Source organism: Macrobrachium nipponense, chromosome 9 (genome assembly GCF_015104395.2).
Source record: "Macrobrachium nipponense isolate FS-2020 chromosome 9, ASM1510439v2, whole genome shotgun sequence".
Lineage (NCBI taxonomy): Eukaryota > Metazoa > Arthropoda > Malacostraca > Decapoda > Palaemonidae > Macrobrachium > Macrobrachium nipponense.
In genome coordinates, this window is record NC_061110.1 from 86,527,086 (window position 1) to 86,543,090 (window position 16,005).

At 39.4% G+C, this 16,005-nt stretch overlaps 1 protein-coding gene across 1 annotated transcript; it reads right to left on the reverse strand.

Annotated features, from left to right (window-relative positions):
- Positions 1–9,049: 9,049 nt before the first annotated feature.
- LOC135218138 (uncharacterized) lies at positions 9,050–10,255 on the reverse strand. Its single transcript, XM_064254285.1, has 2 exons — positions 9,953–10,255; positions 9,050–9,430 (listed from the first exon to the last, which is right to left on the reverse strand). Exons 1-2 carry the CDS (start codon positions 10,253–10,255, stop codon positions 9,050–9,052), a joined length of 684 nt encoding a protein of 227 aa, XP_064110355.1.
- Between the last annotated feature and the right edge of the window lie 5,750 nt (positions 10,256–16,005).

A 16,005-nucleotide genomic window follows, 5' to 3' on the forward strand; every position in this document is an offset into this window, starting at 1 on the left:
ATTATTATTATTATTATTATTATTAAGAAAATCAGCTTTATGTCTGGCAGAAAGTAGAAGGCTATTTGTTGCCATAACCTAGTTGTTAGTTTGGTCGGAGAATAAACCTTTAGTAAATCGCCTTCTTCGAAGTACAAATAACATCATCACTGTCGCACCGATTTGCACGTGACGTCACTAATAATAATTTTCTGTATGGAAAGGTCTTCAAAGGTGACTGATCTCTTGCTCAGGTCAACTTGATTGAAGTTGGTGTAGGCAGTACGTTGAGAAATCCTTTGGAATAGGCCGGGAATGAGTTTTGACTGGAACAATTCGTTGGTTTAATAGGCTATGAATTTGGAGACACTGGTGAGGATTGGAAGAAAGAAATACCTTCCATTTTCTGAAGTAATTAAACTGTTTGTGGCCTTGTGTTTGTATACATTCCTTTGTCAGTCTTGTTCTGTGAATTTTAGATGAAATAAACCCTGTCACATCATTGCACTTGGGAGGTTAAGATTGATTTGAGAAACCATGAAGGAATTTGTCAGTTTGTCCAGAATTCTGACCATGCAGTCAATTCAAATTGTATTCAATACCACAGGACGGGAACAAGAAACATTTAAGAGCAGGTATTGAGGCCATTCTTAAGAACAGCTCAGTTCTTTAATGATAACAAACCACAGAGAGAGATTATCATCGCCTCATAGCAACTTCAAAGGAACTATATAGTCCTGTTTCTCTATCAATGAGAGACGTATATATCCATCATTGAATATTACTCGTATCGAACCTCCTGTTTCCTGTATTTAATGGAGAAAAGTTGCGTTACAGACGACGTTTTGCTTCAAGTTCTACAGCCATTTCGATGATCCAAGTCGTTTTAGTACTACACCTATGAAGATGATTACCTAAGCGTCAGTGTTCTGTATGAAAATACAGAACTTAATCTTATATTTAAACTTGACTCATGCATGCTGAACTAAGCGGTATTTATAAGAATACTTGATTGATTAGTATACTGTGCAATTACTCAGAGAATGAATATAAGTATCATAACTATGACGAAAAAACATAAATGGATTTTCTAATAATCTTTGAAAAAAATGAAGTGAAGCAAGCAAAGACATATAGGTTATCAGTTTAGAAAAAAAACAAAATAAAACATATAAATAAATAGAAAACTAAATAAATAAATAAGCCATGGAACAGGAAAAATATAACAAAATTAGGAAAATTAGAGGAAAAAATGTGAACGATACGGTCTATTGATTTTTTATATGATGTAGAAATAAATAAGGTATGGAGCAGTAAAAATATAGATAATAAATAAAAATTAAATATGCCTTGCAGCAAAAAAAAAAAAAAAAAAAAAAAAATTCTTAACTATGCAAATAGTTTAATAAACTTTTCCTTAAGTGTATTATGTGAATGAAGGTCAAGAAGCCTGTCCCGAAAATACCTGCTAAATGTGAAAGGTTTCGGGAGCAAATTCGACAGAGGGGAAAAGATGAATAAATAAACCTTCTTGTTCAAGAATATTTCCTCTCCTTTATGCTTCTCAGAAGAAGCATCATTCACTTCCCCATTCTGCCAACTCTGTCTCGTAAAAGAAACTCACATTGAAATGAACCTTTTGAAACTCGTTTCGGGAAATGAGATATCTTGCTCTCAAGGTATTTGTCCCAGAATTTCACTACGTCATATTTCTGTCTTAAACGAAAAACATCAGTTTGTGTTTGAATCTAATGAATGAAAGGAAAAATTAGGGAGGGTGCTTGAGAAATAAAGGTAAGAAGAAAAATTTGTTTACAAATATATGGGGGGACTTATTTCTAATTTCATCTAGTGGATTGCTTTCAGTAATACTTCGTATCACACGCACCACACAATGACTTAAAATCACGAAAGAGTAATTTGGGTTAGAAATCTATTTTCAAAAGGTTTTTGGTAACAGTAAATCATCTATTCTGGACAAAAAAATCAATATTCGGAATCCTAAATCATTTGATGCTTTAAAGACCTATATATATGTTTTTTTATTTATTGAACTATGACCTCCATATCATATATATATATATAAATATATATATATATATTATATATATATATATATATAGAATATATATATATATATATATATATATAATGTATAGAATATATATATATAGAATATATATATATATATATATATATATTATATATATATATATTATATTTATTAACATATATATATATATACATATATATATACATATATATATACATATATAATATATATATATATATATATATATATATATATATATATATATAATAATAATATAATATATACATACATACATACAATTATATATAGTATATATATAAAATTTTGTATTATTATATATAGCGTATATATATAAAATTTGTATATATGATATATATATATATATATATACATAGATATACATATATAACGTATATATATATATAGGTATATACTATATACCATCATACTACTATATATATACTACATATATATATATATATATATACTATATATATATCCATATATATATATATAGTATCATATATATATACTATACCATATATACATATTATATAATCATATATATACATCATCCACACCCACACACACACACACCCACCACATATATATATATATATATAATATATATATATATTATTATTATACATAGATATAAATATATATATATAATATTAATATTATATATATTTAATATATATTTTATTATATATATATGTAATTATTATAATATTTATAAATTATATCTATATATTATATATATATATATATATATATCTACTATAATAAAAAATCATGACATATTAAATAACTCAATATATATAGATATATATAGAATACATGTATGTATATATATCTATATATATATATATATATACACACATATATATATATATATATATATATATTCATATATATATATATATATATATATATATATATATATATATATATATATATATATATATATATATATATATATATATATATATATACTACACATAGATATACATATATATATACATATATATATATATATATATATATATATATCTATATATATATATATCATATATATACATAGATATGCATATATCTATATATATATATCATATATATATATATATTTATATATATATCATATATATATCATATATATATATATTATATATATTCTAATACCAAATATATATATATGTAATTAATATATATCCTATATATATACTTGTATCTATATTATCCTACATCTCTATTATATATGTATATGTATATATATATATATATAATAATATATTATAATATATTATTATATGATATATAATATATATATATATATATATATATATATCTATATATATATATATATCTATAGCATATATATCTATATATAGTATATCTATATATATATATATATATATATATATTATATATATATATATATATATATATATATATATATCTAACGAACAGGGGAGGGAGTTTATTTCAATTTCTGGGTAACTTGGTTAGAACGGCTGCACCCTTTTTATTGAGAAACGGTAGCACCGGAGGGTTTAAATTTTGCTAAAAAATGTTCTTCAAGATTTGAGTCAGGGTCAAAAATTTAGAGAAACTTTAAAATCGAGGGGTGTAGAATCTCTGAAACAAGTAGAGAAAAAGATATATATATTATTATATCTATAATATATATAGATATTCTTATATATATATATATTATATATATATTATTTTAGTATGTATGTAATGTATGTCTTATGTATTATGTTGTATGTATGTATTATGTAAATGGTTATGAATTGTACATCGCCCTTTAACGTCGGAGGGAAACGCGCCATCACATCCTCGAGTTGATCCTTTTCTCCCATGGAGCTGTAGACCAAATATCTTTTCTGGGCTTTGCCGTGTCGCTCCGCGAAATAGGTTCCTTTAGCACTATTTCTAAGGTAAAATATTGTTTTAATACCAGAGAACTGCTAAATTGGACATGCCAGAATATTCTGGCTCGCTCACCTTTATTAAAAGGTGTCGGTATGGTTCCTGGGGTGAGTGAAAACCACTACCACGGGACCCTCTCCAATTAGCCTCTCCTACATCAAAAACCCTTCAGGATAGGGGAGCCGACCTACGGCTCACTATCTGCTACCGTGTAGCTAGTGGCTATGACGTCATTCCTTTGATAGCACTACTACGAGACGCACACGTTTTTGTTTGCTCCCTTGTGTTTCTCGCTTTTTGCTTATTTTACGTTGCAATGGATCGTCAATCTGCTTCTGCATCCAAGTTAAGAACTGTTATTACGTTTGACACTATTTAGGGAGTGATTTTGGCCTTCGTTTCCAAATTATTTAGGTTTTTATGAGTCGTCGCCACACGCAGCGGCGGCTGCGAGCCACCATTAGAGCGTACCCCTTTGTGTTGCCTCATTTCGGTTTCATGTGGTCTCCCATACCTAGTGGAACCGAATCGCGATAGCAGTATGTTTTTTATGTCTTTTTGAGTTTTGGATGCTGTTTTTGACGATCATAAATATGTTTTTATTTTTATTTTATTTTATGTGCTTACACGGGGGTTTCCTTTCGAGCACGTGTCCTTGTTTCGTTGCTCTTCTGGACCTACTGTTACATTTCATGCATGCTTTTATATTTGGTTAGGTTTCCAGTTTAATATATTAGTATCTAGCCTTTGGTCCTAGAATACCCTGGCCGCCTGTCCTACGATTCTTCGTTACGGCACTAGGCCAGTTGCTCGGAGTTTCCTAGTATTGACCATCCTTATCGGGTGGTCGTGCTCGGTCCTCCTAGGACATCACTGTTTCTTTTCCTTTATTTTCTTTTTTCCCCCCGTGTTTAGTACATATTTCATCCTTGTATATTATTACGTGTTGTATATATTTAGTGTAATGAGTGTAATGTGTCGGCTAAGTTGGTCCTTAGGCCTTCCTGTCGCCCCCACCTCGTGGTCCACTCAACCGCGAGGGATCCAGGCGATCATGTGATCATCACCCCTCTACCGTCCTGCCTTCTCCCCCCCCAGAGCTCCCACCAAGGTGGGTTTTTATCTTGCTCCCGTTGTCCCTGATGACCGACCAGAGTTTCTCTTGGGGGGTGAAGGGGGGCCCCACGGGGCCTCGGTGTGCGGGTGACGCTTCTCAGCCGACCTTGTCCCAGCGTTGGGGAGGAGCTTCGCTTTACCCAGCCTCGGTCGAGACCTGGCTCGGGCGAGCTCGGCCCTCCTCGGCTCTATGGGATCGTTACGTCTTTCTCGCCCTCAGACATACCCTCCCCGCCTCATGGCGGGATAGGCTTCCGACAGTGCTGGGGGCTTTGGGGGTAATGTCTTAACGGTGGCTCCGGCCTCCATCGGGCTTATATTATTTTATAGTATTATAAGATCATTATGTTTTTATATCCTAGTATTACTGTACTGAGCATACGCTCCCAAGTGAGTTACTACTCTCTTGTTAGTTTAAGTTTACGGAACCTTCGGGTTCTATCCATCCGGACTCGCCATCTCGCCCGGTGCCTACTGGTACTCCTCCTCTCCTGTATATATCGAGTAGCTACCCCATTTAGGTAGTGGTTTGTGCTCTGGTATCACCGAAATACATCTAACTACCTGCTACTACGGTTCCGGAATGCTCAGTATGGTACATGGTAAGACTGGCAGAGTCGGACATATCTTACTAAACCAGAATACTTCGGCATTATTTAATGTTTACCATGAACTTTTCATACCTGATTACCAATAGTACTCATGTATCATTATTATTACAGGCCACCCAGTGTTTGGTTGCCGGCTGTAACGCCGTCCTTCAAGACCCCTGTGGGCACAACGTTTGCTGGAGCCACGCCACCTGAGCGGTACAACTTGAAGGTTCGATAGTCTGGCATCATGAGAACTGTTTCTCCTGCTACGACCTCGTCAAACTTGTTACCTCTAATGTAAGTTTCCTTACGGGGTTTACATCTGCGTACAGGGTGGTCATTGATAATTAAAGTAATATAACTTTGGAGATACTGGTTAGAATTAATTATAAAATGTTAAGATAAGTTCAAGGTTAACACTATCCTTCTCTTACAGGCCTCGCAGTCTGTTCGGGATGCTGCTCTCTCCACCCTTAAGATATGGGTGGGTGGCTTCGGGCGCAACGTGGGGAAAGCCAAGCCATACATCCTTTCACAAGAAATGGCTACCTTAATCTTCCCCGCCAGGAAGAGTACTGGATATGTGGACCCCAAGGTTGCAGCCCCTATCATAGCCTCTATTCAAGAAGCAGTGGCTCAGCAGTCTGAGGAGGCTTCGCCGCAGGAAGTGCCAGAGGAAGTGCCTGCTCCGGATATGGAGGGAGAGCCCATGATCGTAGACGCCATGGGCTATGGTAAGGGTGTTAATGAGGCAAGTCTTGTAACTGCTTCAGGTCTTTCCTTGAGTGCGTCTGGAACTTCTTCTCCTTCTTCTTCTACTTCCTTCCAAGGGTTCACCGGGGGATTACCTCCTTCTAGATCAAAATCCCTCTCGGCGATTCCTAAAGGAAAAGGCAAGCTTCACTCTAAACTACTGCCAAAGGCGAAATCCATTCCCAGAAAATCATATAATAGCCAACCTTACAAAGCTCCGGCTCACCATCCCGGAGCAGAAAAACCCAGACAAAAGTCCCTAATAAAGTCTTTGAAGTCAAAGTCTCAAAAGGGGAAGTCTTACCCTTCCTTTTCAGACCCCGTACCGTCAACCTTTAAGGGTCAGATACCTCATAAGGTACTTAAGGAGAAGGCGGAGTCCTCCTCCTTTGACCCAGATTTGTTCACCACGAATATAATGCAACAGGTCGGCAATTTAGGCAACCTGGTTAACACCAGGTTTGAAGAGATCCTAAAAAGGTTAGGTACCCAGGAGTCCATAGCTGCTGGGCTTCAGCAGGGTGTCTCGGAAATGTTGCATCCCAGCCAGTTAACCCAAGGTCAGGTTATGCTCGACGGCTCCACTCTTCCTCATTTCCACCCGAGTAATCCTTGGAGAGTGGCTAACTATGCACCTTTCGTAAACGGAATGCTGACGATCGAGGGCTGCGGAACTCGAAGGCTTGAGGACTTCGAGTTCTACCCGCCAGGGTTACAGGCCCCTTTCATCGGCTATGTCCGTCTTACGGAATCTGCCTTAGTCAAGGAGGACAAGGTCCCGAAGGAGACAGTCATCCTATCTCGGGACCAAGCCCAACAGGCTTGGGTTCGCAGTCTTGATGAGTGGAACTGTGTAAACACTAAGGTCACGGCCTTCAGGAGTCCGTTCACAATGTTTACTACAGATGAAAAGAACCCGATACCGTTCACAACTAAGGTGGCAGAACTCACTCTGCAGGCTGTATTGAGAGATGAACCTATGCCACAACTCAGGGAGACGGACTCTACATCCTTGTTGTTTCCGGGTGGTGATGACCTGTGGGTAGATCTGACGGCAACCTTCTCAGTGGGAAGCTTAAACCGGACTGTGCCATCACCTTGTTTAGTGAACAGCTACCTAGGCTCTCTGATGCTTTGATCCAAACAGAGTTCGATGCTAGGACACGGCTTGCTAGGTCTCTTAATGCTCTAGTCATGAATATCTTTTGTCGGGTATGAATCCTAACAAACCCGCCATGCGGGTGCCAAATCTTAACGTAATAAAAAGCATCGCCTATACCATTATGAGTTTTCAGTATAAACCTCTTCAATATATGGTCACAATCTAACAGTTTTTTGGCTTTTTTAAAGTTAGTGTAACTGTTGATGTACGCTTTAAAATCTCCGTTGATGGTAGTTTGCACGAGATGTGTCTCATTATTGAAAACGCTATATGAAGGTACCATAGTAAATATTCCCCGCCTCTCACCCTCGAAACTCACTTTATCGAATATAATAGTGTAATCTTCATCTCTAGAATTCAAGATTTTAATAGCCTTGAGCAAATGAATGTTAACTAAAGCTACCTCGTAAGGTTGGTTGGAGCCTAATATAAAGGGCGATTGCAAAACGTTGGTGAAAGCGCTTCCCACATTTTCGGGGAAGTAATCGAGTGATATGTTACTAGCCAAATGTATGGTGATGTTATCTCCTTCCATGGTTATAACCGAAAACTAACTAAATGATTTCTATGATGCGTTGACTACTAATAGGTTGTCCAGGACGTATTCCCTCCCCAACTTCTTGTTTCTCTTCCCCCTCCCCCTCCCACTTCATCAAGATGGCGTACCTTAATCTTTTGTTTTTGATCGCCTCCATCGGTAAGTCGGCCTCGTTAGCTAATACGCGATTAAAAGGTACTTTTACGCTGACCCGGCTAACGTTGGTGCTCGTTAGGTCAAGTAAAACATTGACCATATTAAATCCTAGGAAAGGGGATAAAAGTTCTCCATTTCTATCCCATTGCACGTTGGCACCTGTTGTTTCGAAGAAATCTAATAACATTTTAATATTCTCTCTCAGAGGGTTAGAAGATGTTTTAGCATAAATGAGAGGACGTAGAGAAGGCTTAGTAAGGGTGGTGGTGGTTGTAGGGCGAGGGCGCATAACAATTTGACGACGATAACGACGCTTGGGCCTCCGTCTTAATCCGGCGCCACCTGCCCCCGTCCCGCTAACGTCGCTGGTAGCGGGTTCCCACGCTCGCCTGGATTCGGTGACAATTGTTAACGCCCTTTTAGCACGTGTGCGGGGAGGGGAATGGGTGGAGGAGGGGATGGTTGTGGCGGTGGTTGAGGTAGAGGAGGGGTGCGGCTGGGGAGAGTGTTTTGCACAGTGTATCCTTTCCCTATCCGCCAACCTAACTCCGTCGCCAACAGCCAGATCGCTACTGTGGCGATTCCGACTCACTCCCCTCGTTTTATACATTCGAAAAAATTGTTTAGTAATAGCGTCTTGAGATTTTAACTCGTGAACCCGCCTTGGGGACGTACCCAAAGTGGAATGGTGCGTATTATTTTAAGAGCGTACCAGTTCCGGTAATATATCTACGTATCTGTTAACATTATGAGCGGTTAGGTATTTATAAATTTTTCTCTATTGTTTGGATGACCCTTTCGGCGATGGAAGCCTTGATTTCGTAAGAAGAAACGCTATACATTTTAATACGTTGGCGTCGACAATATTCTATCACACTCTTGTTATAAAACTCTCCTCTCCTGTCTACGAAAAGTCTGCTCTCACCATTAAACTCTGCAGATTCCATAATCTGTTCCACGACTGGTAGCAAAATCTCCGCGCTTTTCTTTTTTAAAGGGACGGCTTTAACGTACCTAGAGAAAACATCTATAAACACGGCGATGTATTTATATCCATCATTGTATCTCGCTAGTTTCCCCATATCCGTTAAATCGCAAGAAATGATAACCTTGGGTATTGGAGCGATAATTTTCCTCCTTTCAAACTGTGCAATGTGTGTGAAATCTGTCTACTCAAAAAGTCTTTCACGTGACGAAGCGTTATCGTGGGGTCGACGATTTTGGCTTCCTTAAAAGTCTCTGCGTTCCGGCGAGACCCGCCGGGCGACCGATATTATAATAAAGTCTTTTTAGAGTTTCATCTTTTCCGCGTCCTTCCATTGTAAAACTAGTTCGTACGGCCCTTCACCGACTATGTTGGTGGGAAATTGATGCGAGACTGATGATTTCGAACTTAAGTCTACCAATAAGTAACAGAATTCTCTTTGCTTTAACGCCGCTTTATATATTTCTAGGAACTCTTTGCTTTTCTCATTTCCATAAATTTGACGCTCCAAACATTCTATCTGATTCGCATCCCTTTGTCTAAGTAACAAGTAATGAGTAGCGTTTAGACTTATATTTCTAGCGTATTTTCCGCTAAAAAACAGATTTTGAGTGATGAGTATAATAGAAAGGTTAAAATGTCGCCCTTTCGTAAAAGTGTCCACGCCGTGTTTATTTTGTACAGCTTCTATAAATACATCGTCTAGTATGAAAAGGGTTTGTTTCCCATCTCCTTCACCGTCGTCATCCATCTCCGTAAAAGGATCCCCAATATCCGGAAATGCGCTGAGCTTGCGCCATACCTCTTCTTCATTTTGCACGGGATGTTTCAAAGCCCCGCTAATAATAACCTTGGTAAATCTGTCAACGTACTTTTTAACTACCTCCGTTACTAATAACGTTTTACCACTCCCGCTATATCCAGCCACGATGATTCTAGCTGGGGAGGAGAATAAGTCCAGACGGTCTTCCGCCACTGCATCCATGTCGAAGCTCGTCGGGTAAATGACTGGAGATGTTTTCCACAAGTTGGTCGCTTTTTACCAAATTAATGCTGAGTGAGTAATCAAAAGCACGTTCATATTAAGCGCAGGCCGAATTGCTCACACGATATCTATTTTGGTTTTTTATCTTCCGCCAATCATTTCTTTTCTCCTGGTAACATAGTTTTCTTAAAACCTAATCATACAAAATCCAAAAGTGTACAAATACAAAAATCCAAAAGTGTTCAAAATACAAAATCCAAAAGTGTACAAATACAAAATCCAACATGCACTAAATATAACCAGGATACAACAACTCTAATCTAATGATATAAATGTTCAAGCGTGAATTTCGGTAACGGGCTCCTCTACCCTCCTCCGCTTCTCGGGTGGACCGTTAGCGGAGGTTGGGGTGAGAAACTCGGCATCTCTTCTCCTCCACCCCGTCTCATCAGCTGACGCCGCGGCGATAAAAAAACCCCTTCATATTATCTTTTTTCTTGAGCATTTCACCGAAAGCGTAGATTTCGGGATAATAGGGTTGGTAGGGTACCTCTGGGAACACGACCGTATCCACATAATTCAAGTTTTTATTTTTTAATAAAATATCACAAAGTATATTCAGACAGGACTTGAAGTTCCCGAGGCGATGTTTAAATTCATCTCCGTACTTTGAAATGTTGATGCATTCTTCATCCACGTATCGTGAACTTAGGTAATATTCCGATTTCGTGCTTCCCATGCGATAGTGAGCGAATAAAAAGGCGTATGACGGCACTTCTTCTCTGGGTGTTGGTCCGGCGATATCTACTCTTCCTATTTGGGCTCTGGTTTCTGGGGTAGCTAAATTTGCATGCTTATTGTGAGGTTTCCGGTCGCTGTATGGGTTACCGTGGGCGTGCATTGTCGATGATGCGTGCAACAAAGTGCGCGGTAAAGGGCGGCAGGCCACGCAGTTTGCCACATAGCATAATAAGATGTTTATTTTATTCTTGTATTTGTCGAGTTGGGAGTGTGGTTCTTCGACGACGAAGTTGTAGTGCGTCTCCTTTCTTGAACTCCTTTTCATTTTCTTCAACTCGGGTGGAGGGAGCTGGGAGAGTCTCGGGTCTTGCACCTTCGTCGCGGAATCTTCGGCGATAGCTGGGCTGGGTTGCTGTGACTCCATGTCTCGACCCTCTGACGTGCTGGTTATGACTAATATGCTAAGATCACACATTCACGTATCAACGCACGCACGCCCACGCGAGAGCGGATTGGTAGCTGGCAACAGCTTAAGTCAGTAAACCGTAAATGTAACGTAAAACATACGTAAAATCGTAGACGTACGGTGACGGGTCGTCCGGGCGCTAAGCTCCGCCCACTAGGTCGCCGTAGCCCACTCCAGTTTTGAAATGTTCAAAACAAGTCGTGGGTGGTCACGCCAAATGTCACCTGACGTAGCTCCAGGCATTGCACGTGGGAGCCACGGTGACTGCTGCGGGGTAAGCGCTAGGGTCACCAGCATCGTTCGCCGTCGTTGTTTTCTTTCCGCGGCGAATCACGCGGGCCTCCTAATTGCGCTGTCGCCTACGGCGAAACCGATTCACACATTTACAACCCTGTACGACATGGCAACGCTGTAGTGTGGTATAAAAGGTCAGGTCGGCGCCCTCAGGTCAGCTGTTGTTTCCGTCTCCCAAGACCAGCAGTTTCCTTCAAGCTCTCCACAACGCCCTTCAAGATGTTGAACCTCCTAAAACGGCCAAGGAAGGGACCATCAACGTCACATCTTGCAGGACCTTCTTTCGGCCCGGAAAAGACTCCTACAGCCACTCCTACAACCACTCCTGCAGACATTCAGGACAGGGAAAATGTCAACTTCCACATACAGGAGTCGGAGTTGGATGAGATTCTAACTGATGACAGCGACACGGAAACTCTCCATGAAGCTAACCCCATTGACGAGGGACAGAGCGTTCCCTTGACGGAGGATAGCCAAGACGTCGAAGATATTTATTTCTTCTGAATAGCAGTCTTATAATAATGGTGTAACAAATAATGTAAATATCTGAGAGGAATTCTTATATACATCTAAAAAATATTATCTTGAATAGGTAGAATTCCTATTTATTTCCAAGAATGTTTGATAAGTTATTAGATGTTATTCTATATCGCTTAAATATAAATCGCCCATAGTCAACAGTTTTATAAGTAAGTGTATGTCTGAATGGTAAAATCGAAGCAAGAAAATTCTAGTGCTAGTTTTATATAGTACTTATCCTATGTTCATTTATTTGTGATGTTACATTAATTACATATTATATATATTACAGATGGCTACTATCAAAAAGTTAACATAAAACTAAAATAGATTCATTTGTAGGAGTAGTAGTAGTAGTATCGGTATGGGGGTGGTCCTTCTTCCGCCTCTTCCACCTCCCCCCGTTCTCCTCTCCCCGTCTAAAAATCTGTTGGCTTTCCCTTTCTATGTTGTTAGTGTCTCCTTCATCCCGACTGCTTAGCACCCCCTTTAACCCTCTTTCCATTTCCCCTGCTCCTTTTCCTATTTTTACATTTCTGAGATGTAGAAGATATTGTCGTCATCGAAGCCCACCTGCTCCATTTTGTATCTTTCCATTTTTGAAATAAAAAGATCATCATCTTCGTCGTCGATGTTGTCTCCGCCTTCGTCTCGTCTCCGTCAACATTGATATTCTGGTTCCCGTTGTTGTTGTTGTTGTTGTTGTTCACCCTCCTCCTCCTCCACCGTAGGTGTGTTCTCTTCTTTTCTTCCCTTGGGTATAGGCGAAGGGGCGTATTATCATTGTTATCATTATCCGCTTCTTTATCATCATCTTCTTCTATCGGAGATAGGCGGGGGAACAGATCATCATCATCATCGTCATCATCATTATCATCATTATCTTCTACTTATGTTTCTTCTTCTATCGGAGATAGGCTAGGAAACAGATTATCATCTCATCATCATCATCATCATCATCATCATCATCATTATTAACTCCCATACCCTCCTCTTCCTCCTCCTCCTCCATTATGACAGGGATGATGGGGTGGCCGTAAGCTACCGACTGACCTGGGTTTAAATGGTAACGCTTATCGTCGAAAGCGCTAAAGACTTTCTTCATTTGCGCTGTTGTGACTACTCTTCCTTTCACATTCCTTATGCTACGTGTGGGAGCGGTGAGTGGATTCCCCACGTAAAGCGCTGCCTCATAATCGGTGTGGGTTAGAGAGTCGCGGTAACACTTTTGCACCCCTTTGCTTCTGCGTATCATACTTTTATCACTTACTAAGACCAAGTAGGTTTTGGGCTTAAGGGCTATGATCTCTTCTATTATCATTTCACCTACTTCTGACTTGAGCAGTCCTAGACGACCTTTGTTACGAGCGCTGTAGAGGGGGTGTTCTGGGTGGAAATTGCTGAAATCAAGATAGTCTTTAAACGGGTATTTCTTATATTCATCGATTAAATTATCTACTTTCAAAGAAAAAATAAAAGAGTCCGTGTCACAGTATATTAAACGAGCCTGCTCACCATAACTGGGTTTAATGACTGTACCAGTAGTGGTATAGGTGGTATTTAGCCATTTCCAGTATTTGAAATCCTACGAAATTGGGCATATTCACTTCTATTTCAGACTCACGCAAAGTACACGCTTGGGACTCAGAACAATAAAATTCATAAACCGTGGACTGCGTATTTCTTTCAAGAATTTTGCTTCGTCAGTCACATAATATGCTTTTTGTGGCATATTATGTGGGGTTCATTAAGCAATGTCCAACTTAAAAGCCGATTGCTCGTCTTTACACTTCGCCATCTTCCTGGCTTGTATGTTACCCTCAATAAAATTCCTTATAAAGCCAGCCTGTTTAAATACGTAAATTTTACACACTCAATTTCTAACCCGAGATCCATGTACAGTCACAGAAGGGGTAGGGCTATCATATAATTCTTTTTAGCTTCGTGATCTCCGATAAGCTTGCGGGTGCGATGTCCTATTTTTCCTTCCTCTTCTTCCAAGATGTTTCTACAGTATGACGATATATCTTCTAATTGCACATCCCTTTGATGCAGGCAAAGAGGTAGGTCATCCATTTTTTCAGCCGCTTCAGCCGAAAGTGGTTTGGTGTTGATAACTAACCAGTAACCCACATCATCGTCATTGTTCGCAGGAATATTGTTGCGTACAAATTGATCTTTTTCTTCTTCGTTCAGTTCTCGAATATCTTCCGTTGGGAGGTTCCCCATCATGGAAAAAGGGTACAGACTGTTAAAGTCTTGGTATAATATATAGGAAGAAGACTCTTCCTCCTCTAGGTTACCTATTTCCAAGTTTTTGGCTGTTATGTGCTGCCTCACAACGGTGGTAAAACCTCCACGTATATTTTCCTGTATTTGAAGGTATATGCCAATGTCGTACGGATAATCTAAAACTACACCCGTCTTTTTCAACATGGCGTTGAGAAACACGTCGGCTAGCAAACCAACGTCTATTCTCAAATAGAGGTTCATGTAGTCGCCCAGCGACTTACACTCTCCTAATCACCACATTTCCCTGCTTCGCTGATATTCCTCCTCGGAGATACCCTCCCCTTTTATGGTAGAGAAAAAGGCTTCGCGCGTGGGTAATCTGTCCTCCGATAACTTCGCCTCATCGTCAACGTACTCGTACGGGAACGAGTGTTTTCCGGTAATGATTCGCAACCTCGACTGGAGAGGTAAATGTCGTAGTAGGTAGTGGGTGTAGGTCAACTCTCTTCCACTGGCTATATGGTCCCGAGCGAGTGCCTCCAAACTACCCGAAAGGAACTGTAGCGTATCCAAGAACAAAAGGATATTGATGCGAACTGACAGGAATTTCATCCCGTTTTTGGGTTGTACTCGAATAGGGTGATCACCCTCCATTTCTTTCAAAATGAGTCCCAAATCATATGACATGTTATGTACGAACACACGGAGTGTTTTATACTTGTCTGCGCACATTTGATTACACCTTTGGCAGTACGCACCTACAAAGTTATCTTCTCTTTTCATATGGTCATGGTGACGGTGTTTATCATGACCTCTTACAAACCACTTATCGCAGAGACTCGCATCTGGTGGCACACATGAATCTCTCTTCGTCACTGGGTGAGATGTTAATAGGGTAATGACATTTTTCGAGCGCGAGTGAGGACCAATCCTCGTTCAATGCGTTCAGCAGTTCAGTAGCCGAATGTCGACTCGTTAAAGTCCTAGTCTTCACCACTTCACCATCCCTGTTGATCATGATATAACTAAAACTTATCATTTTATGACGACTGGTGATACCGTTCTCATCGCCCGTAGGTATAACGAGCGCCTCTGTATCTAAAAAGCAACAGATGGGTATGGGATGGGATTTATGAAAGTTCCTGAATTTCAACTTCTCGGTCGGAGGTTTAGTGGTGAGTTTGACCTTGACAACGCAATCGGTGCGGTGGTGATCGATATCTTCCTCACTCGTTAACAGACACAAACAGGTACAACAGTTTTCGTATCCCTCTCGCCATCTTCTATCGTGAGTGAAGCTCCTCATAAAAGCATTGAAATCTTTAATAAGAGCACAATGCTTATTGTTTAGTAGAAGTAAATGTACCATATCACCATCACCACCTCCCTTTCTTGATAAAATTATATTATGTTTATCTTTATCACTTGAGATTTCGTATATAAAGATGCGTAAACAGTTTTGCTTTTCTACTTTACCAAAGTCTTCCCAGTGGAAAGG

Excerpts from the sequence above, each read along its gene's own strand:
- LOC135218138 (XM_064254285.1), bottom strand. The coding sequence starts at position 10,255 with ATGGATGCAGTGGCGGAAGACCGTCTGGACTTATTCTCCTCCCCAGCT. Across the intron at positions 9,431-9,952 it reads ACGATGTATTTATAGAAGCT|TTTGAAAGGAGGAAAATTAT; the intron begins GTACAAAATAAA and ends CACATTGCACAG.